Here is a 23,787-nt window from a genome sequence, read left to right on the forward strand (position 1 = left end):
TTAATCAGAGGGAGAATTGCCCTGTCTAAATACCCCTGGCTGACTGTCCTTAGGCATTTTTTGACTCGGCCCTGAAGTCCCACTGGGTCCAATGAGACTTATTTCCTAGAAAAACTTCGTAGGGGGGGTGTCTGAAGGCTTCGGATCCCTCAAACTAAATGGGGGGGGGGGAGGAGGAAATATGGGGATGACTCTGGACTTCCCAAACCAGAATGGTTTCCCTTTATTTTCATTTAAAAACAAAAGAATCTCCCCAAGCCCTTAAGACGGGGCGCGGAGCGGGGAATCGGCCCAGTTGCGGTCAGCCCGCGCCTTCCTCCCTTTTGCAAACAAAGCAATATATAGGAAAGAGGGGCATCGATCCCAAATTAATCCACCGAGGAGGGACGGAGCAGCCTCGGCAACGGCCAGCCTGGAATTCTGTTCAACTAGCATATTTGTTAATGATTCCAAAGGGTGGGGAGGGGAGGGGGGAAGGGAGGGGAGGGGAGGAGGGGAGCTCCCCCCCCCAGCAATTGCTCAGGTTTGTTCAATTTCATATCGCTAATTTCGAAAGGCAACCCTCGCAGATGCTCATTGCAATATCCGCCCCGCATTATCTTAGCTAATAAATTTGACCTATTGTTCGTTTGTTAAAATGATGTCACCACGGAACAGTCCCTAAGCTCCTATTCCAATGAATTAGGCCTTTATTGAAACCCGGGAGCCAATGGGAGGAGAGAGGCTTGTTTGGGGTGGCCAATGGCAGCTGCGGGAGAGAAATTAGAAGCAGGAACTCCAGGTTTGGTTCAAAAAAAGATGACAGAGAGCCTGGCGAGCTGGACCAGTCTTGGCAAAGTTTCAGTGTGACATCCATACAAACCAAGAGGACCTTACATGGATCTACTGTGAAATAAGGAAGGGGCGCGTTTTTATAGGGGAATTCTTACGGTGTTGTTGTTGTTGTGTTTTTTTTTAGGTTGTTTTTTTTTACCCCTTCTCCTTTCGTTTGAGCCAATATTTCTAATTCACCAAGGATGGATCAGCCAACGAACACGCAGACCCCGCACCAACACGAACCCATCAGCTTCGGGATTGATCAGATTTTAAACAGTTCCGACCAGGAGACCCCTTCGCAACCCGCCCCGCGAGGATCAGACGTCGGCGGCGGTGGCAGCGCGAATTACCTGGGCAGCCCCGTGGGCAGCCGGACGGGCGCCCCGTACCCTTCTCTCCCAGGCGCCTTCCCTGGCATCGGGGCGCCCTTCGAGGACTCTGGATCTTACAGTGTGAATCTCAGCTTGGCTCCATCTGGCGTGATCAGGGTGCCAGCTCATAGACCCATCCCTGGGGCAGTGCCACCTCCCATTTCTAGTGCCATACCAGCCATGCCAGCTGTACCCAGTCTTGGCAGCCTCAACTTCCCCTGGATGGAAAGCAGCAGGCGGTTCGTCAAGGACAGATTCACAGGTAAGCGGAGGGGTGGTTGGGATGCGAGGAGGAGGGAGGGGGGTGTCTCAGAGGCACGACCCCGGGAGAAAGAGAGAGAAGAGAGAAAGAGGGCGAACTTCAGCCCGCAAGTTCCTTTGGCAGCGTGTTTCCAAAGCGTCCGTGTTTCTAAAAATTATACTGATGTATGTGAATATACATATATACATACATTGCGCACACAGGTACTCAGCCTCAATATCATGCAGCTTCAACGGGGGGGGGGGAAGAAATATCCTTAAAAACAAACAAACCCCAATGCAGTTCAGTTTTGTGCGTCGTGTAGGGAGAGATAAATATTCCCATTCTGCTGATGTGGAATGTGTTTGTGTGTCTAAGTGAGGCAGGCGGTTGATCAGTTTGTGGTACCAAATCGTGGTTTCAGTATTTGGGCGGCCAGGACTGAGACGCAAACATTCTACTTATTCCCTTTTTATGTTTGTTTCCTAGGGATTTTTTCTTTTCCTTTCTTTAAAAATCACCGTAAATAGTGACGGCCTGGAAAGCTGTCCCCTCGCCACTAATCTGAATCGACCCCCCGCGCTCAGAATTCAAAGCCTCGATTCTAATTCATGGTTTTCTGGGGCTGATTTGTTTAAATCGCAGTGTACAAGGAGAGAGGGGAAGGCGAGGGAATCGCCGTGCCTAATCTGATTACAGAATGTAAGAGAGGGGGCTGGAGGCGGAGAACAAGCAGCTAAAAACTAAATGAGAAAGCTAGGGTGGTAATTTAAATATCTTCGAATCCAATGCGGATTAGATGAAGGAGGAGGAAACGGGGAGATGGGCATGGTTGGAAAATCTCCTTGCAAATAAGCCCCCTCCCCTTATGAATGTGGTGGTGTTTCACTTCAGGGTGAAGGCATTTATTTGTGGAGAGAGAGGGGCTTTAGTTGAGGTGCCCATCAGCAAATCTTAGGATAAGCAGGCAGAGAAAATGAATGTGATAACCCTTTAAACTTCGAGAGGCACTATATGAAATGTGATTATTATCATCATCACTTGCTGGCTTGGTGAGTATATTTCCTAGCCAGGAATGTACTCAATTTGGCCAGTTCCTGATAACGAAAACTCTTATTTCCACTATTGCTTAACAGCTTCTCCTCCATCCATCTCTCTTTCTCTCTTCAAGGCTGTTCTTAGCCCATCCCTGTTTTGGGTGGATGAGACGTGCTTTTTTTTGGTCTCTACACCACATACCTTAACTTGCGCGCCCGCCTTCTCTGTGATTCGAAATTAATGGGTCCAGAATAACTTCGATTCCCTTTCACAAAGTCTCTCTAGGGAGGGCTTGAATCCCCACGTCACCCATAAGGATGGACTGGATGGGGGAGGGTGGTCGTGGGCGGGAGAAGCCCCCCACTTTTGCCACCCGCCTCGTTACTGGGGAGGAATGTCACACAGCACTAAGAGAACTAAACTAATCCATGTTAAGCGCGCTTGAATGGGCGCCTCCAGGCGCTCTCCTGCGCTGCTTTCTCTTACCATGTCTAAGTGTCCAACTCCCGAGGCCTGCTAAGATGCTTCCGAAGCGGAGTTTATCGGCCATCAAAGCCCTGTTGGCTTATACAGGGAAGGGAAATGACGCCCCTCTGCCCCCTCCCTCCCTGTGCTGCCCTGGGGGCCCCTAGCCTGGTTGGGGCAGGGCTCCCTTCTGTTTCTCTCTCTGCCCCCCGTTCCTTTGCGCGTCTCTCTCACCCTGCCCGCGTCTTCTGTCCTAGCGGCGGCGGCGCTCACTCCTTTCACGGTGACGCGGCGGATCGGGCACCCTTACCAGAACCGCACCCCGCCCAAGCGCAAGAAGCCGCGCACCTCCTTCTCCCGGGTGCAGATCTGCGAGCTGGAGAAGCGCTTCCACCGGCAGAAGTACCTGGCCTCGGCCGAGAGGGCGGCGCTCGCCAAGTCGCTCAAGATGACCGACGCGCAAGTCAAGACCTGGTTCCAGAACCGCAGGACCAAGTGGCGGTGAGTCGGTGGGTCAGTGGATGGCTGTGGGGTGGGGTGGGGGACCGAAGGAGTAAATGGGGAGGGGGCAGGATATCTAGGGATCGGGGCCTGCCCTTCGCCCTGACACCTCTCTCTGTCGCCACAAATGGAGTTGGTGAAAGGAATGGTGCTGAAATGGACAGCGACCGAGGAGGAAGAGCGCGGCGCTCTAATTCTAGCGGCGTGTGACTTCTCGTTTACTGGACAGAGCGGCAGAAGCGAAATTAAATAGAGCCGTAATTTACTCGGGGAGCGGGTGAGAATCTTTTCTCCCCACACCGTGATTATGAAACACTACAGAGCCCAAGGCCAAATCCCAAAATCCTTCCACAGGCATCCCGCGCTATTTTGGGCCCATCCGCCTCTCCCCGACTCTCTCTCTCTCCCTGAAAAGGAGGCGTTTGCCCTCCTTCCGCCGGCATCCTAAACGCGCGATCCTGAAAAGCGGAGCACGCACACATGGAGCCCGTTCTAGACGTCCCCTTCCATCCAGCGACCTCAGGCCCACTGGTTTGGAATGTAGGATCTAGGTAATGACAGGGAAAAACAAACCAGTTGCTCACTCTGCGCACATTCTGTTCACTATAAATGCAGTGTATCTCTGGAGTTTTTGTTTGTTTTGGTAGAAATTAAGGAAGACGACCACAGTACGAGGCAATAATAATCAATATTAATATTAATAATATTTTTGCGCGGATCCGGGAGTTAATAAAGAGGAATTCGCTCTCACAGTAAAGGTGAATCTGCAAAGTCAGGCGAGGCGGTGAAAGGACACGGGCTTAGGTGGCATTTCAAAAAGGATGAGAGATTGTTTCATGGACAAAAGGCCTGTCTGTGCCAGCAATGGGGAGCTTGAGATCTTCCAGTTGTCCCTTGACTCCCATCATCCCTGACCATGGGCTACCTGGCTGGAGCTGATGGGAGTTGGAGTCTAATAGCCCCCCCCCCCATTCCTTGCCGTTTGCTATGGAAACTAAGCAGAACTTCCAGGTTCGGAGGCAATGTATCTCTGAAAGCCGGGCGTCTGCTGAGACGTGGGAGCAAGAAGGGCTGTCGCTTTTATCCTCTGGCTTGTGCTGCCCGGATGATCGCTGCTGGAGGTAAAATGCGGGACTGATCCAGCCAGGCGCTTCTGATTTATTTGGCTTCCAGGCCCGCAGAGGCACCGAGAAAAGAGTTTCCAGGGCCCATCGCCTTGGTAGGGGTCAATGGGAAAATGGAGTTGGGGGAAAGGGTTAACTACCTCCCCATGCTCCGTGGTCCCAATTCAGACCCCTTTCCCTGATTCTTCTTGTCCTAAAGAATCTTGGAGTTCAAACATGCTTTTGAAATCACCTGTCCTATGACCCTCGTAGTGAAAGATGAAATACACCCTCGCAACACCCCGAAACAGCTGTCCCAGTGGCGCAAACGGAGCGCAGACCGTCCATTTACTCTTTACACCAACGCGCAAGGCTGAGCTCGGAGCGCAGTAAAAAAAATATACCCGCCCTTTTATTTTCCCCAAAGTTTAGACTCCTAGATTTGCTCTTCAAGCGTTCTTGAGAGCTACTGGACACACATATATGTACCTATATATTTGTGTGTGTGTGTTTTGAATGGCAACACCCTACTCGGAAGTAAACTCTGCAGACTTCCGTAGCAGTTCTTGCTTTTCCGAGTAAGCAGGGCGCAGAAGGCTCCAGCCTTTGGAGGCCGGATCTGCTCTCCTGGGAGGTTTGCTCGACGCCTGTCGGTCTAGAATCGTTTCCACTCTCGTTTGAGGCTGCAAACCGCTCCAAGGCCGCTGTTATTTGCAACGCTTTCTTTGTATTAGCGACGCTGACTACGCCTCGTCCTCCTCGGCTGTAGGACATCCGATTAATGGAAATGGACTCGCTTTGCGGTTGCAACGAGCGCCTGGGCCCTCGGACAAAAATGCCGATATAATTATTGTATTTGTGTTAACGGCACGATAACGTGAATGCTACGCTATAAAAACAACAATAACAATATTATTATTATTATTATTAGCTAAATTATTTAAAATTATTTTATTGTAGCATAGACTACAATAAAAACAGATTAATGCAAAAAGGAAATAACATGAAATATTATCATCATTTGGATTAAGAAATCTAAATCCCGGGTCACAAACTGGAAACATTACAAGAGGAACAACCGATTCTGTTTCCTCTGGAAATCTGTTGGACAGGGTCCAACGCATAAGGTTTCTATTTCTTCTTAAGTCCGCCTTTCCCCAGGTTTGGGCCGCTGTCTCATTTGTAGGGTGGAAAAAAACCCCCAGTAGGGATCCACTTTTGGCATCTCGGCGCATAATAGCTTCCATGCTCCTTCGTTTGCGACCCTTAACAATCGGAGGTTGGGAGACAGGAGGGATTCGGCACTGAATTCCTTCCCGCATTCCTCACCCTGCGACTAAAAACAAACCCAGAATAAAATAAAACAAAAACCTCGACCGCCTACAATCATCATCGAAATGCTTCTGGACATTTTATACAGTGCTGATTCAGGGTCCGCATTACGCCTATTCATTTGTAGCAGCGCAAAGGCAGGTCCGGAGACCGTTTCGCGTCGCTTGGCCACCAAAACGAGCGAGCAAAGTTCCTAGGAAAATAGGCTGGAATAGATGAGCTGATAAATAAAAAAAGCTCCTTCCTTTCCCCTCCAGTCTCTCTGAAAACAACTATCCACCCGCCAAAACAAAAGCCTTTTAATTCAGCTTTCGATCTGAAAAATGCGAAATACTTTTAAATTTTATTTTATTTTTTGGTTATAAATTTGGGCATTGGGAGGTGGAGAAGTGAGGGGGGGCGTGAGGGAGGTTTTGTAGCTGGAAATTGTTTGGAAAGGGGAGAGGAACGCCCCCACCTCCCGTTATTGCAAAGGGTTGTTTTCCACATTTGAAAAAAATCAAAGCACTGTTCCATTTCCCCCAGTTTCGCCCCAGATGACTTGAGGGGCTCCTGCCGGATTCAGTCGGTTATTCACGGCTCTCCCCGGTCCCCCGCGGCTCGGTCAGAAATCGTGGGCCTCTTTTCGAAAACTCAGGGTTTATTTTTGTTCCCCGCCTCCGCAATCGATGACGACAATTCCGATCCCCTCCTATGGAAATGCAACCGGCGTTTCAAGAACTGACCAGCAGCGGCGGAGGCCGCGATCGCCGCTGTCCGCGGCTCAAAGAAGAGGCCTCGGCCGCCGGATCGGTGCCTCGCAGTTTAAAAAAAAAGATACCAGGATCCGGAGGGATTCCTGGGGAAATGCCTTTGAAGGCGAAAACCCTTGTTGAATGCCGGTGGCGGTTGCGGGGCAAGAAGGAGGCTTACTCGCGAGGAAGTCGCCCCGCGTAGAAATCCGCGGCTCGGATTTCCGGGGAAACTGGCCTAGCTGCGCAGAGCGCAGTTGCGGGAGGAAGGAGTTTTTCCATTCCGGTCCCTTTTCGACTCCGTTTTTGAGCGGCCACGGGAGTCAAAGTGGTTCAGGGATTCCGGTCCTCACCCAGTCGACCCGTTCCTACTTTCCCAAAGGGCGGTGAGTTCCAAGGAGGCTGAAAAGCGCCAGGACTTTGGCCAACGAAGAAAGGCGTTTGGCGCCGAGATGTCCCATCCGCGGGCATTTCAAGGAGAATTTGCGCCTTTTGGGGTTAAAATTGGGCAGGCTATTTCCACCTGGCTTCCCGGGCTAGTGACCTCTGGGAGCGCCTCCAAATTTGGCCGAAATTCAGGAGAGATCGCTTTTGGAGAGCGGAGCAAGTCCGCGCGCCTGTGTAGACGCGCCGCCTCTCCATCTCGGGCGCATCATATCGCGCTTTCTTGTTGGAAGGGACAAGCGAGACTGAAGGTTACGGGTGCGGGAAACCAAGGCTAACGCCTGCGCTAGTTGGGCTCAAGGAATCTCAAATCCACGGGCTGCGGATCGGGCGCTGAATCTGCCTAGAAACGAAATCCTTCGGATTAACGGGTTCATGGCTCGCCCAGGCCTGACCTCCATGCCTCAGTTTCTCTCCTGCAGTACTCCCCCGCCCATTTATCCTAGAATTCCTCTAACAAATTCTCGTACAAAGCGGGCCTCTCCTGCCCCACCTAAATTATGGGGATGCTCAAGTTTGCGCGCAGGTCTACGTTTGCTGGCTTACTTTGCGGGAGGGAGGGAGAAATAGGATTGGGGGCGCGCGCTTCTTTTAGGGGTGGTATTGCTCTGCTTTGGAGAGCGTAGAGAAGGGTGGTTTTTTGGCGGGGGGTCGTCCAGTTTGGGAAACGTTGGGATGTGCGGCTCTCGTGTTTACTGAACGTCCCTCCTGGTTTTCTCGCGCCAAGTTTCTGGCACGCGCCCGGCCTTGATTTGTGGGCGGCAGGTGCGAAGCAATAGCAGTTGGAATAAATCGCAGAAAAAGAGGCACTTTCCTGCTTCTTCGGAGGGGCGGAAAGGGAGGAGGTGGTGTCTGTGCCACGATCCGGCTAAAACAGCCGGGGGCGATTCTTTGACGCGCCTGTCGCTTGGGGCGCCCAGGATGGGGGAACGGAAAGTCCTCGACAGGGTGGGATGGGCCGGCCGCCATCTGAGCCCCATCTGAGCAAGCTGCGCTCCTTGAAAGCCGCACCCCCTCGCAGAAGGCAGAGTTATTATTTAAACGAATAAAAGGACCCTGTTAATTCGGAGCCCGTGGAAACTGTTCCGGCCAGCCAAAAGGGCTGCCACTGGGCACCCGCTTGGGAGTAAAGCTCCACCGAACCCCTTCTTTGCTCCCGAAGAGGCCTGAGTCGCGCTGCTCGACCGGGGATCGCGCTGCTGCTCGACCGGGGGAGTTGAGCAAACTTAACCCCTCCTGAGTAAACCTGGGGCCCTCTCTCTAGGCTCCAAATCCTCTCTGCCAGTCTTTCTGTGAACTCGGGGGGGGGGCGGCCTTCTGAGTGAGCCCGGGTGGAATTTGCGCTGTCCAGAGAGACAGACAGACAGACAGACAGACAGAGAAAGAGAGAGAAAGAAAAGTGTTTCGTTTGGGCTGGAAGGAAGCGGGCGGCCGGTGGCGCAGGGAACCTTCGGTTTCCCCTCGACGGCCAAGGAAGGCGAGCGCGGGCTTTGCATGGGCGTTGTCGGCTGCCTAGCGAGGGGACCTTCTGAGCTGTGCCTTTTTTCCTCTTTAGGAGACAGACGGCGGAGGAGAGGGAAGCCGAGAGGCAACAGGCCAGCCGCCTGATGCTGCAGCTCCAACACGACGCCTTCCAGAAGTCCCTGAACGACTCCATCCAGCCCGACCCGCTCTGCCTGCACAACTCCTCGCTCTTCGCGCTGCAGAACCTCCAGCCCTGGGAAGAGGAAGGCTCCAAGATCCCGCCCGTCACCTCCCTGGTGTAAAAGGATCTTGGCCCGGGCCGGCGGGCGGGCCTCGGAAAGGCAGACACCCTCCTCCACCTCTCCCTGCATGAACCGAAGGCCGAAACTCAGCAAAGAAGGTGCTCCGACCAAAAAACACAACCGCGAAAAGGACCCAGGACGCGGTCCGAGGACGCGAGTGCGCGCTGGCCGCGGGGAGAGGTGATCCCACTTCTGACACCACTGTTGCTGCCGCCGCAGGCGATGGACCCTCGCGGAGGCCCTCCGTATCCCTGGAGGGGACTGCATGGATTATTGTATGAGGAATGCTCTCGCCAGCCATATTCCTACCCCTCCACCTTGCCCACCGCCGCCGCCGCCATCAAGCAAGAACTACTTGGATGGTTCTTGCCGGTTCAACGCTCCTTCCAGCCTTGGAAGTTTCCCCAAGCCTCTCTCGGCGGCCCAGAAGGGAGAGAGAAGACCGCAGATCTCGCCTCCCCCGGCGAAAGGCAATAGCCCCACCATATATCTGAATTTTCCAAGGGCAAGCAAGCAAACGAACGAACAACAAAACAAACAAGAACTTTGCCTCGGTGTGTGTGTGAGTGAGCGAGTGAGCGAGTGAGCGAGAATCTCTTGGCTACTGCGCCAGGAAAACCAGGGCGCCCCTTCCCGCATTGCCTCCCCGCTTCCCTACTCACCCGCAAGTGTCGATGGTGGGAGGGAGGGGACGCCGTCTTTTTGGGTAAGGTCTTGCCGGGTGCCTTCCGTTGCCCAGGCCTCCCAGTTCCTAATGGTTGGTTAATGGTGGCCGTCGAGGCGAAACAGCCCCGACAGGGACCGGGAGTCTCCAAGCGGTGCCCCGGAGACAGGAGAAGGTGCTGGGGCGGAGAGAAGGAAAGGGGGTCATTTCTGTGTGTGTCTGTAAAAAGAAAATGTGAATAATTTAATTTATTTATGCCTCGAGATGCCGAGCACTGTTAATACGCAGAGAGAGGACTTTGATATTTCTATGGAAAGCGCAACAAATATTTTCGGTTGGCTCGAGAAAGGAGAATATAATAGGGGGCGCGCTTTCCTCCTTCCTCCGGCTCTTACCTTGGAAGGCCGGCCCTCCCACCCCGAAAACCACTTAGCAAAGGAAAATAAATCCATTATCTTAAGGAACCCTGTTAAGCTGAGAAGCCGCCCGCCCCCAGCTGTCTCCCAGGCGAAGCTAACGCCACCCGTAATTTATTCGCCACGGTAATAAGGGCTCCCCTTTCACGCCACGCAGACTTTCGGTTGCCTTTATTATGGTTATTTTCCGCCCCAGCTTCCCCTTTCTGGCAGGATACGAAGATGGAGCGAGGCTGGTTGGAACGGGGGTGGTGGTGGTGGGAGGGGGGGAGCAAAAAAGAAAAGAAAGCAGCCTCCCTCCCCATGTTTCTCCCTCCCCAAACCCCATTGCGCAGCCGATGCCCTTTGCCCGCGACCGAAGTAGAGAGAAAGCGCCTTATGTTTCATAATAAAACTACGAAGGAAGAGCGGAGGTTGATCCAGACCGTGTATAATACTTTGTACTTGCTGAAAGGTGTAAATAAACGTTTTCTTTAAAAATGGTTCTGGTCTGAGCTGTGATTAAGGGAGCCTGAAACCTGGATTTTGATCGGCTAAAGTGGACTGAGGGGGCTCAGTGTTTTCTCCCGCGCGGCTGACTCTTCCCCTTCAGCGTCCCCAGCCGGAGAATCATCTACCTCCATCATCACCTGCTGGTCCTTTTAGCTGAAGATTTGAATTTTTGAATTTGAAATACTTGATTGTCACCTGTACAACTTGTATAGAGTGAGATTACACCAGCACCCCCCCACTCAGCTCTCTTAGTCTTAATTCCCCTCGTTTACTGACGCACACCCACCAAACCCAAAAGTCAGTTGCCCTGTTGTTATCTTTTCATTCAGCAGCCTAACAGCCCATGGATAGAAGCTGTTCTTTACCCTGTTGGTGCGACTAATCATGCTTCTATATCTTCTGCCTGAGGGCAGGAGATCAAGAAAGTGCCGGCCAGGGTGTGAATCATCCCTGAGGAATTTTCCTCACTCTCCTGGGGCAACGTTCTTCCGCTATTTCATCCAGTGGATTCACGGGACAGCCCATAATATCTTGTGCTGTATTCACCACCCTCCGTAGGCACTTCCTATCAGATGATGTCAAACCAGCGTACCACACTGTGAAGCAATATGAAAGGACACTTTCTATTATGGACCGGTAGAAGGAGGTCATCAGATGTTGATTGACATTGATGATGGATACTGAACCTGGTCAGGCCTTCTAGCTGCAGAGCAGGTGGTCTCCCACCTAATGGAAGTCTCCTCCCCTAGAGGTGTGTGTGTGTGTGTGTGTGAGAGAGAGAGAGAGAGAGAGAGAGAGAGAGATCTCCAATCCCTAAGCTTTATGCAAGAGCTTGTCTCCTTCCTCCCAGGATCTGAGAGCTGCAGAGACCCACAACACTGGGAGAGCTCCAGGTGGAATCTAGACACATACAAAGAACGCTGTGAAAATGCTCTTTTAAAAAACGTTTAAATATATATATATAGACTTTGCCATTCACTCATTCACTCATACATTTTCCTATTGCTGCGTCCTTAAACCACAATTAATATTATTATCATTAGTACTGTAGTAGTATTTGGCAGTAAAATAGGGATAGGCGGGGAAAGGATGGAGACAAGATTAGCTCTTATCTTTTTGGGCTGCAGGTCACTGAATGGATTCTTCTCCAAAGGGGGAGCCAGGGATAGTTCTCATAATATAATAATAATACTAATTTAATTTAAGCATTAACATCCTTAGATCTTCACATTATGAAATTAAACATATTAATTCGACACTTAACATAAATAAAATCCTAAGCCAATGAAATGTCTGCAAGCTGTTTTCAGTTAATTTAACTTAACATATTTAACTAAGTAATCACTAAATTTAATCCACTCTTCCTGATACTCCTCCTCCTTCTGGTCGTGGACTCTTTCGGTTAGGTCAGCTAGCTCTGAAGAATCCATCATCTTCATCTGCCATTCTTCTATCGTTGGTAATTCTTGGGTTTTCCACTTTTTAGCTAATAGAATACTCGCAGCAGTTGTGGCATTCAAAAATAATTTAACATCTTTCTTGGGCAATTCCAAACCTGTTATTCCTAGAAGAAAGGCCTCTGGTTTTTTTATAAATGTATATTTCAACACTTTTTTCCAATTCATTATAAATCTTTTCCCAGAAATCTTTCACCTTGGGACAGGTCCACCACATATGATAAAAGGTTCCTTCCTTTTCTTTACATTTCCAACATAGATTGTCACAGTTACGATATATCTTTGCTAATTTTACAGGAGTCAAATACCACCTGTACATCATTTTCATTATATTTGTTGACAATTTAATTTCTGTAGGTGTGGAAGGGTAGTGATCCTGAGATATGTTAATCTCCCCCCGTGTCACCTAGACACCAGAGTAAGACAGACAGACAGACAGACAGACAGACAGACAGACAGAATGAATATATATTGAATATTGAAGCCATTTTGCAAATGTTTTAGACGAACTCTTCCCAGCGGGCAACATCCATCCATTGCAGGAGAAGTGATGTTTTCCACCTTGCTAGCTAGGAATCTTGATACCAAAGATCTCTCTTTTTCTCTCCAGTCAAGAACTTTCTTGAAGACTCTCTCTCCCCCCCCCCACCATTCCTCATCCCTTTTGTTGCTGAAGAGGTCCCTTCACCGTCAAGACCAGGAACCCCAAAGAATGAGGAAAAAAATATTAAATTCTCTTTCTGCAACCTATTAGCTGGCCAGCCCCTACTCTGCACCCCCTTTAACCTTCTGCTTTCAATCTCAGTCATGGGCATAGCCAGGATTTTTGTTAGGGGGGGCAGGGCTTTTGTCATGGTGGGGCCCCAGAACCTCAGTTTGCTATGTATTTTTTAATTGATTTTTATTTATTTAGGGGGGCAGCTGCCCCTCCCTGCCCCCTGGCTACGCCATGCAGTCAGGCCCCTCTTTCTTGCCCTCTTCCCTCCCTTGCTGTGCTTATTTCTTTCTCTTTAGTTGTCTCAACCCAAAATCTCAGACTCCTGCTACACTCACTCATCTCGGCCTCCCACCTTTCTTCTGATTTTAATCTGAAAACTCCCCAAAGCCCCACCTCCCAAGCCTCCCTCATTCCCCTGCCTTTATGGTACAACAGGGGTCGGCAAACTTTTTCAGCAGGGAGCCAGTCCACTGTCCCTCAGACCTTGTGGGGGGCCGGACTATATTTTGGGGAAAAAAATATGAACGAATTCCTATGCCCCACAAATAACCCAGAGATGCATTTTAAATAAAAGGACACATTCTACTCATGTAAAAACACGTTGATTCCTGGACCATCCGTGGGCCAGATTTAGAAGGCGATTGGGCTGGATCCGGCCCCTGGGCCTTAGTTTGCCTATCCATGTGGTACAACCTTCACCTCTTCATCCAGCACCCTCACTCCCCTTTCTCTGACTACATCCTAGTTTTCCTGTGTGATTCTAGGAAAGCTTCTAAGAATAACCTTTGTACTCATTTTAACTCTCCTAAACTGAAGCTGACATTTGCCTACTGTTTTCTTATTTTTTGTTTGTTTTCTATTGTAGTCAATGTACTAATTCCCACTGATAGCATAACGTTTACTTCTGATTTATCTCTGCCCTCTGAGTTAACTTTTTGGGTGCCAAACTCTGGAGCGTATCCAGGTCTCGATGACGAAGGATCCACAAGACGGAGTGTTGGATTGCGTGCGAGAATTTCAGATTTGTGTGCAAAAAGTGCACACGTCATCACCATGCAGGGTGCAAAACGTACCTTCTACAATATATTTATTCGCAAACACATACCGTATTTTTCGCTTTATAAGACGCACCAGACCACAAGACGCACCTAGTTTTTGGAGGAGGAAAACAAGAAAAAAAAATATTCTGAATCTCAGAAGCCAGAACAGCAAGAGGGATCGCTGCGCAGTGAAAGCAGCAATCCCTCTTGCTGTTCTGGCTTCTGGGATAGCTGCGCAGCCTGCATTCGCTCCATAAGACGCACACACATTTCCCCTTACTTTTTAGGAGGGAAAAAGTGAGTCTTATAGAGCAAAAAATATGGTAATTGCTCTTCCCTTAGAATTTGCCAATCTACTGAGGCTACAGGTTGAGTGTGTTTGCACGTGGCAGGGAGGGTGGAGCTATGTAAAAGGTAAAGTGACCTCTGACTATTAGGTCCCGTCATGATTGACTCTGGGGTTGCGGTGCTCACCTCGCTTTATTGGCTGAGGAAGCCGGCGTACAGCTTCCGGGTCATGTGGCCAGCATGACTAAGCCGCTTCTGACAAACCAGAGCAGTGCACGGAAACGCCTTTTACCTTCCTGCCGGAGTGGTACCTATTTATCTACTGGCACTTTGACGTGCTTTTGAACTGCTAGGTTGGCAGGAGCAGGGACTGAGCAACGGGAGCTCACCCCGTCGTGGGGATTCGAACCACTGACCTTCTGATCAGCAAGTCCTAGGCTCTGTTTTTTAACCCACAGCGCCACCCACGTCCCAGCTGGGTGGAGCTAAGGAACACCAAATACAGGCCAATATATATAAGCTTCTCTCCACACCCCAATTCCATGTGAAAATGGGGTCCTTTACCAATATCAAGGGGTCTTGCCTTTCCGTCATTTGTAATGTGAGCTCTTCTCTGCTGGCCTGAACTCTCCAAGCCTCTTTCAATAAGCTGCATTTATTTTGTGGCATCGATTGCTGGATCTCTGCCACCCGATCCATCTCAGGCAGGATGCTACTGACTCTGAACATCTTTAAAAAACCTGCACTCTTAAAAGGAGAACTTGCCACAGATGAGCTTCTTATTCGCAGGATCCATCAGAAAGAGACGAAGGCTGAATGTTTGCAGTGGGGCAAAGTGCAAAGAAAGTTTTATTCAGTTCTGGGCTGGATCTAAGACGTGGAACTGGTTTATCAGCCATTCTCCCTCCCACTTTTCAGGGAACTGGAGAACTGCAGGCTAGAGACCTGTAACACTGATCTTTCGGTCATTTGCCGAACTATAATTCTCAGGATTCTTTAAGCAAAGCTGTAATAGCCGCAATGAGCATCAAATCCATGTACATTTTCAGCACACATACATATCTAACATGCCTTCGAAAGCTAGAAAGGAACTTCTGTTTGAGAGCTAAACTTTACAAAGTCCAGAAAATGATCAAAATGGTGGTGGTGGGGGGGTTATTGGGTTGCTTTCGTTTTTTATTATTTATTTTGTGTTTTTATATTCTGATTTTATGTTGTAACCGTTCTGAGACTTGCAGGCATAGGGTGGTATACAAAACAAACAAACAAAATGATGATGATGATAATAATGATAATGACAAAACTACTACTACTACTACTACTACTAGGGACGCGGGTGGCACTGTGGGTTAAACCACAGAGCCTAGGGCTTGTCAATCAGAAGGTCAACGGTTTGAATCCCCGTGATGGGTTGAGCTCCCATTGCTCGGTCCCTGTTCTTGCCAACCCAGCAGTTTGAAAGCACGTCAAAGTGCAAGTAGATAAATAGGTACCACTCCAGCGGGAAGGTAAATGGTGTTTCCGTGCGCTGCTCTGGTTCGCCAGAAGCAGCTTAGTCATGCTGGCCACATGACCCGGAAGCTGTAGGCCAGCTCCCTCGGCCAATAAAGCGAGATGAGCGCCACAACCCCAGAGTTGTCTGCAACTGGACCTAACGGTCAGTGGTCCCTTTACCTTTAGCTTTAAATGAGATTATCCAGGAAAAGCAAGTTTACACCTCTCGCCGAGTTTCTATACATAAGGTACATATGGAAAAGGCTCATTTATATTTTGGGAATGGTTTGTGTACTTATGTAGCTGCATTGCTTTATACTTTCTGGACGTCCCATGATCATAGTATAAAGTAGTTGTGTTCTTTGTTATAAATCAAGCACTGCTAGGAGTTGGCTCTTTTTGTTTTCCAATGTATTTCTTATCAATTAAAAAAAAATTGCATGTGGCACATGCAAATTTGTATTCTGAAAATGTGGCCCAGAGAGAAAAATTTCAGAACCACCACCTTTTAAGGTGTACTGGAGGGTTCAGGTCTGCTTTGAGTTGTCCTAGGAAACCTTCTTTCTAGTCTGTCCTGGGCAATTGTGGTTGCCGGTAAAGAAAAGCTCAGATGTCATCTTTATTCAGACCTTCTAATAGTGAACTCAGGCAGAGAGTGATGATGGATATCTATCCAGAACAAAGCCACCAAGACGAAACGGCATTCTTGGGGAAATCTCAAAGTTTAAAGAAGTACAATTTTTTTTTAAGCATTCAGAAATATTTTAAAAACAAAACAGCCAGTGAAGAATGGAGCATATCACTTGGGCAAAAAAAACAAAATAAGAGAATGGGGGCTGCCTGACTAGAACCCCAAACAGGAGCAGCGTCTCTGTAGGTGATGAAGATTCACTGCAATATTTTGCAACATAAATTGTTTTTTGCCTTTAGTTAGTGGTCCCAGAAGATAAAGATTCCGGAATTGCTTCCTAGTCAAAAACACCAATTCCTAGTAAAAATCAAATAAAATCCTTAATTAAAATTAAATATAAAATTAAATTCAAATAATTAAAGCAATCCTTCATGGGCCTGGCACACAGCACTCTCAGTGGCAGGCAGTTTTATGGCTCTGTTCCAGTTTTGGGTGCCTCGTCAAACTCAGACCAGCTAGAACCACCCTTCGGCTGATTCAATGTTCCAGGTTGGGATCCTTAGTCCTAATTGGTGAATATGGAAGTCGTAAACCATCAGCAGGGGTTGCAAAAGACTGTCTCTCTGTTCCCCGTACCATAAGTTTTTATCCTCACTTGCTGGATCTAAAAAAATGTAGTATAAACACTGACAACTGGGAAACACTGGCCTGCGAGCGCTCCAGTTGGAGAACAGCCTTTACCAAAGGTGTCATGGGCTTTGAAGACATTCAAACTCAGGACGCAAGGGAGAAAAACATGCTAAGAGGAAGGCGTGTTTGGCAAATCCACACCGTGATCAACTCCCACCCAGGAACCAATGTCTCCACTGTGGAAGGATGTGTGGATCCAGAACTGGCCTCCACAGTCACTTACGGACTCATTGTTAAAACCGTGTTAATGGAAGACAATCTTACTCGGCTACGAGTGATCACCAAAGAGAGAAGAAATATAAATTGTTATCACCCATATGTGAGATGTGGTAGGTTTTGGCAGATGGGACCCCCGTAACAGAGGGTCCTGGTTGCACGCGGGACCCAAGAGCTCACCTGACAGCGTTAAAATGGGGGGGAGGAGCAAGAAGTCCTGGCCGTTCCCCTGGGATCACGCCAGGCGATTTTAGCCAATACCCAGTGGGTGGCATGATCCATGGGGCTTTACAAACGGCAGTGTGACGCAAGGAGGGGCACTTGCTTCACACTCTTGAACACCCGCTCACCCTCCCTAGTTTAGGTAGAGTCACTCAGCCTTGCTTTGGTTTGGGTCGCCTGTTTTGGAACAGGGACTGGGTAGGAATTTTTCCATTTGGCAGATTGGCTTTAGCCATTTGGTTTTCGCCTACCCCTTAGCAAATCGTCACAGCTTGTAAGGTGGCGGTTAGGCATTGGCTCAGTTGGACTGTGGGGAGGGGAGGTGCGGCCATCACCTGCCCCTCCAGGAACTGGGTATTCCGTTAAAGTAATTGGGAGGTCCTGGATCTCGCCCGACGTCTGCTTGAGGGGCTAGGGCCATGCCAGGACCACAGGAACCCCAGGGTGAGCTTAGGTTGGTCCTCAACAACCTAGCTCCTTCGTTTGGTTTACCCCATTGGACGATCACCCTGAGAGGTGGAGCCAGTTATAGTGGGGAGTCAATGCCTAAGCCAATACCGCTCATGTGATTGTATTTCAATAAAGTTGTGGCCAAAATTTGCCCCAAAACTTAAACTAATATAAGTGTCTGTGTGTATTTATTCTTGGGGTGGGTCTTGGGGCCTCGAGGCACAAAACTTTCTCACGTCCAAGTGCACTCCTCTAGCTGTGAGTCACAAGATAAAAGCTGAAGGCCAAGTAGACTTTAACTCTTGACCTTTAGCTCACATCCCTGCCTAAGAAGCTCCAAATAATTGCGGAGGAAGGTGGGTGCAGTGGCGTAGCGTGGGGGGTGCCAGGGGTGCCGGCCGCACCGGGCGCAACATCCGGGGGGGGCGCGAGTCCAGAGGGAAGGGACAAGTTCCTTCCTCCGCCGGGCTCCCCGCCGCCGCCGCTGCGCCCACTCACTGCTCGCAGGAGGAGCAGCCGCTGCAGCAGCGCCGACGCCGCCACCGACGCCTGGCCGGGCACGGGCAGCCTCCGCACCCCGCCGCCGCCGCCATCACCTCGGCCCAGCCACAGGCGGCGGCTGCTTCTGCCGACGGGGAGGGAGGAGAGCTCCGAGGGGCCTCGCCGCGCCCTGCGCTCCCCAAAACCCTCCGAGAGGAAGCCGGCGGGCGGGCGAGGGTCTCCCGGTGGAAGGGGGCACCGCTGGCTCCGGCTCTCAGCGCAAGTCTCAGCCGCGGGGAGGGGGGGGCGAGGACGGAGCGCGGCTGGAAGCCCCAGGACCCGGCTGGGAGGAGGCGAGGCGCTCGCCAAGCCCGGATCTGGAGCGCCTTGGAGCGCGGACTCCACCTACAGCCCAAGGAGAGGAGGGGGCGGGGAGGCGCCCGAGGGGAGGGGGCTTCAGCTGCCTCGGCTCGCGGGGGCTTCGCAAATAATAAATTTAATAAATTCCTGCTGAGCCTTAAGGGGGGGGGTTCTTGGCTCCTTCGCTCGCCCCCAGCCCCAGTGGCGTAGCGTGGGGGGGTGCAGGAGGGCCGGCCGCAACATCTGGGGGGGGCGCTCGCACTGGAGTGCTAAAATCCACGGGTTAGGGGGCGCAAATTACTTGCCTTGCCCCGGGTGCTGACAACCCACGCTACGCCACTGGGTGGGTGGAGGAAAAGCAAAGGCAGCAGAAGGCTTTTCAGGTCGCACCAGTTCCACTTTCTTCTGCAGATTTGGGACCACAATTCCTATCAGGCTCCAGCCAGCAGAGGAGCTCATGGGAGCTGTAGTCCCAAATATCTGAGGTTGGGGAAAGCTGACTTACACCAACACAAAGATGTAGTAGTAGTAAAAAGGTAAAGGGACCCCTGACCATTAGGTCCAGTCGTAGCCGACTCTGGGGTTGCAGCGCTCATCTCGCTTTATTGGCCGAGGGAGCAGCGTACAGCTTCCGGGTCATGTGGCCAGCATGACTAAGCCGCTTCTGGCGAACCAGAGCAGCTCACAGAAACGCCGTTTACCTTCCCACCAGAGTGGTACCTATTTATCTACTTGCACTTTCATGTGCTTTCGAACTGCTAGGTTGGCAGGAGCAGGGACTGAGCAACGGGAGCTCCCCCCGTTGTGGGGATTCGAACCACCGACCTCCTGATCGGCAAGTCCTAGGCTCTGTGGTTTAACCCACAGCGCCACCCGCCTCCCCTAATCTCATTTATATTAGATCTAATCCGAGTCAAACAAACTCTCATCTCACCAGCACAAAGAAGCCTTTCTCTTTTCTGATTTTTCATTTGTTAGAGTTGAAAATCCCTGTCCATAATAATAATAATAATAATAATAATAATAATAATAATAATAATAATAATTTGTACCTGGTGTGTGCTGTAAGAGGGAGTCAGAGAGGCTGGGGGAGGCACCAAATTTTAGTGTCACACATGCTCAAATTGTGACTACTGAATATAGGAAAGTGTGCGGTTATGCGCTTTCCTCTCTGTTTCTTGGTGGCGGCTGATGCTTCCCTGGGAGAGGGCATCATGCAGCACCCAAAAATCCAGATGGCAGGAAATTTTAAAATAAAGCTAAGTGGGGGCGCCACAGCCCAAGGTTTGCTGAGCACTGACACTGGCCCTATCCTGCTCTAATCTGCATCATTATCATGTGTCTATTAATTAATTAATTAATTAATTAATTCTTCCTCGCCCATCTGGCTGGGTTTCCACATCCACTCTGGGCAGCTTCCAACAGAAGCTTTAAAATACATTAAAGCATCTGTCATTAAAGACTTCCCTAAACAGGGCTGTCTTCAGATGTCTTCTAAAAGTCAGATAGTTGTGAGGGGAGAGACTCCATCAGGCAAGGCCTCCTTCCGCCTGCCTTGCCCCACTCTCTGCTTGTGTGGTGTAGTGGTTAAGAGTGGTACTCTCGTAATCTGGGGAACCGGGTTCGAGTCTCCGCTCCTCCACATGCAACTGCTGGGTGACCTTGGGCCAGTCACACTTCTTTGAAGTCTCTCAGTCCCACTCACCTCACAGAGTGTTTGTTGTGGGGGAGGAAGGGAAAGGAGAATGTTAGCCGCTTTGAGACTCCTTAAAGGGAGTGAAAGGCGGGATATCAAATCCAAACTCTTCTTCTTCTTCTCAGTGTGTATTGTATTGTTTTATGTACTGTGGCTTGCTGTTGATTATAGTTTTATTGATTATAGTTTAGATATTATTGTAAGTGTTGAGTGGATTTTTGTTTAACTTTTATATGGTGATATTATTATTTTATACTATTCTAGTGATTGTCAAATGTTACTTTTTTGATGGAGGTTGCCTATTTTAAAGTTATGTTTTATTATCACATTTTTGCATTGCATTAGATTGTTATAAGATGTACATTTTTTGTTCCTTCAGCTTGTAAACCGCCTTGAGTATTGTAAGATAGAAAGACGGTATACAAATTAAAAATAATGATGATGATATTCCTTTGACATCTGATGGGAGGGCATTCCACGGGGCAGGTGCCACCACTGAGAAGGCCCTCTGCCTCGTTCCCTGTAACCTTGCTTCTCGCAGGGAGGGAACCGCCAGAAGGCCCTTGGCGCTGGACCTTTGAATGCCCTTCTATTTGCCAACAAATTTCATGTTCCCCGAGGTGTCCAATTACCTGGGCAGGGTGGTATTTTATGTTGTCAAAAGCCAGGCATCAGACACATGGGCCTGGATAGCTTTCTGCTCTGAAGTATTTAGAAAGAGAATATCAATCTCCATCGCCTGTGCTGGCTAAATGCCGCAGCTGCCAACTGCGAGGGTCATGTTAGGGTTGTGTGTGTAATACGTTTTATGGGGTCAGCAAGCAAGCTGCTGAAATATTGCAGAGCTCCAACCTCTGCCAAGCCTCTTAGCCATTAGGTATCTGGAGGTAGAATCCTCAGGTCTTCCAGAATGTCAAACTCCTTTTGATTGATCCCATTCATTTCGCAGCCATTGTATGTTGGCATATGCCACATCCAATCCATTAGCTGTGTGCATTCAAATGCACTTAAGTTTTTATTGCTTCTAGTTCTGTGTCATCAGCAAAGAAAGGTAAAGCTGATCTTCATCTAAATCACTGTCACGGATTATTGCGATTGATTACAACAAGCAAAGAGAGCTTTTTCAAGTTTAAAAGTTATGCTCCTTTTATTTCCCCAAGTAGTAATCTGTGCTGTTTAAGTTATTGCACTAGGGCTGTGTCTGAAAATACGGTGTATATTACATTCCTTGTTTCAAACATTTCTTTTAGTGTTAGCTCCTCTCTTTCTCTCCCCCCTCCAATTCTCTGTCTTGTTCTGCTTTTATTTCTTCCTAGTGCTTACTTTGTAAGATAGAATAGAAACTCAAAAAGGCTGTTGGAAGATTTTCTTGAGTTAGCTGGGGGTCTTCTGAGGGTGCCATCAATGTGTAGAGCCAAACTTGGCCCTCCAGCTGTTTTGGGACTACAACTCCCACCATCCCTGGCTAACAGGACCAGTGGTCAGGGATGATGGGAATTGCAGTCCCAAAACAGCTGGAGGGCCAAGTTTTGGGCATCACTAGTGTAGAGGCACAAGTCAATTCTGTGTCCAAGGCATCTGTCTACCAGCTCCATCTGGTACACAGGCTGAGACCCTACCTGTCTTGTCAGAGTGGCAAATGGTTAGCTCCCACTTGGACTGCAATGCATTCTACGTGGGGCTACCTTTGAAGGTGACTTGGAAACTACAACTAATCCAGAATGTGGCAGCTAGACTGGTGACTGGGAGTGGCTGCCAAGACCATATAACGCTGGTCCTAAAAGAATTACATTGGCTCCCAGTAGGTTTCCAAGCACAATTCAAAGGGTTTTGCTGAAAGCCCTAAAAGGCTTCCACCTCCATCGTCCAGCAGATTCTAAACAGATAAAGAGCTACAGCATGTGATTTTAAGAAGACACTTGAAGGCAGTCTTGTTCAGGGAAGTTTATAGTGTTTGATGCTGTATTGTGTTTTCACTATTATTTGTTGGGAGCCACCCAGAGTGGTGTGGCAACCCAGTCAAATGGGCGGCGCGCGCGCGCGCACACACACACACACATATGGAAAAGTAAAGGGATGTGGGTGGCGCTGTGGTCTAAACCACTGAGCCTCATGAGCTTGCTGATAAGAAGGTCAGCGGTTTGAATCCCCATGACGGGGCGAGCTCCCATTGCTCAGTCCCAGCTCCTGCCAACCTAGCAGTTTGAAAGCATGCCAGTGCAAGTAGATAAATAGGTACCACTGTGGTGGGAAGGTAAACGGCATTTCTGTGTGCTCTGTCATGGTGTTCTATTGTGCCAGAAGCAGTTTAGTCTTGCTGGCCACACGACAGAGAAAGGTGTCTGTGGACAAACGCCGGCTCCCTCAGCCTGAAAGCGAGATGAGTGCCACAACTCCATAGTCGCCTTTGACTGGACTTAACAATCCAGGGGTCCTTTACCTTTTACCTTTACCTACCTTTTGTGTGCAAATAAATGTGGTTGATTCATTACCTTGTTATTATAGACCTCTGGTAAGGGAACTTAATATGCAGGAACAGGAGAGTAAAAGCAAGTTAAGAAACCCCAGTTTGGTCCAAGGTGCAAAGGGCATAATTCTCATGAACACGGTGAGCAATGTGTTGGCATGCCAGGCAGTGTCTCCTTGTTATTCAGGTGAACAGCAGTTGTGGGCTGGTACATTGGCCAGCTTATCTCACCTTCAGCATCAGCATGACATCACAATGGCCTGTGTTTCTCCTTCTGATTGGATACATCCGTGTGAGAACACAGTGGCCAGTCTGTGAAACAGGCAGCATCAGCATGAGATCACAGTGGCCAGTTTTTCTCCCTCAGGTGGCTAGCATGGGCCACAGTGGGCAGCCCCTGTCCTTCAGGCAGGGAGCATCATCTTGTGGGGAGAGGCATTCATTCCTCTTCGTTCCTCTGATGGAAGGCTGGTAGCTCTCCAGATGTTGTTGGACTACAACAACCCCCACCACCCCTGTCCATTGGCTGTGCTCTCTGGGGCTGATGGGAGTTGGAGTCCAAAACATTTGGAGGGCATCAGACTGGGGAAGGCTGGCGTCATCAGCAGACTGCATCTTAACGACTGCAATAGGTCTTACAGGAAAAAGCAAGGGGTGAGAAGGTGAAAAATGGCTTTGTCATGTATAATGAGATAAGAATCCAAGGTCTTTGTTCAGACCAGGTCTCTCCATGGTTTTAAGTTTGGTGATAAGTTGCAATTCAGCAGCTTCTCTTTCCAGTCTATTTCTGAAGTCTATTTCGTTAAGAGTCGTCAACAGGCTCATCACAGCTATCTGCCAATCACCCATTCCCACCACTCTTCTGAGTAATACCCCTCCCCACCTTCTCACTATATAGAAGGGTCTGGAAACTTCTGTTTCAGTGTATCTGAAGAAGTGTGCATGCACACGAAAGCTCATACCAAGAACTAACTTAGTTGGTCTTTAAGGTGCTACTGGAAGGATTTTTTTTTGTTTTGACTATGGCAGACCAACAAGGCTACCTATCTGTAACTAGTACCACTCTATTCTGCCTTGGTCAGACCACACCTGGAATACTGTGTCCAATTCTGGGTGCCACAATTTAAGAAGGGTGCTAGCAAGCTGGAATGTGCGCAGAGGAGGGCAACCAAGATGATCAAGCGTTTGGAAACCAGGC

The 23,787-nt window shown here is 49.4% G+C and overlaps 1 protein-coding gene and 1 long non-coding RNA gene across 2 annotated transcripts; one reads left to right on the top strand and one right to left on the bottom strand.

Moving 5' to 3' along the window:
- Positions 1–1,016: 1,016 nt before the first annotated feature.
- Positions 1,017–8,885, top strand: TLX3 (T cell leukemia homeobox 3; the record flags this gene model as incomplete). Its single annotated transcript, XM_081906546.1, has 3 exons — positions 1,017–1,449; positions 3,189–3,432; positions 8,598–8,885. 3 exons carry the CDS (start codon positions 1,017–1,019, stop codon positions 8,806–8,808), a joined length of 888 nt encoding a protein of 295 aa, XP_081762672.1. The 3' UTR covers positions 8,809–8,885.
- On the bottom strand, positions 5,283–23,192 carry LOC309367406. Its single transcript, XR_014167141.1, has 3 exons — positions 22,615–23,192; positions 9,471–9,691; positions 5,283–5,359 (listed from the first exon to the last, which is right to left on the bottom strand). It is a non-coding gene; the product is annotated as an uncharacterized lncRNA (long non-coding RNA).
- Positions 23,193–23,787: the final 595 nt, after the last annotated feature.

The sequence above is a fragment of the Podarcis melisellensis genome, assembly GCF_964234715.1.
Source record: "Podarcis melisellensis genome assembly, chromosome: 3".
Classification (NCBI taxonomy): domain Eukaryota; kingdom Metazoa; phylum Chordata; class Lepidosauria; order Squamata; family Lacertidae; genus Podarcis; species Podarcis melisellensis.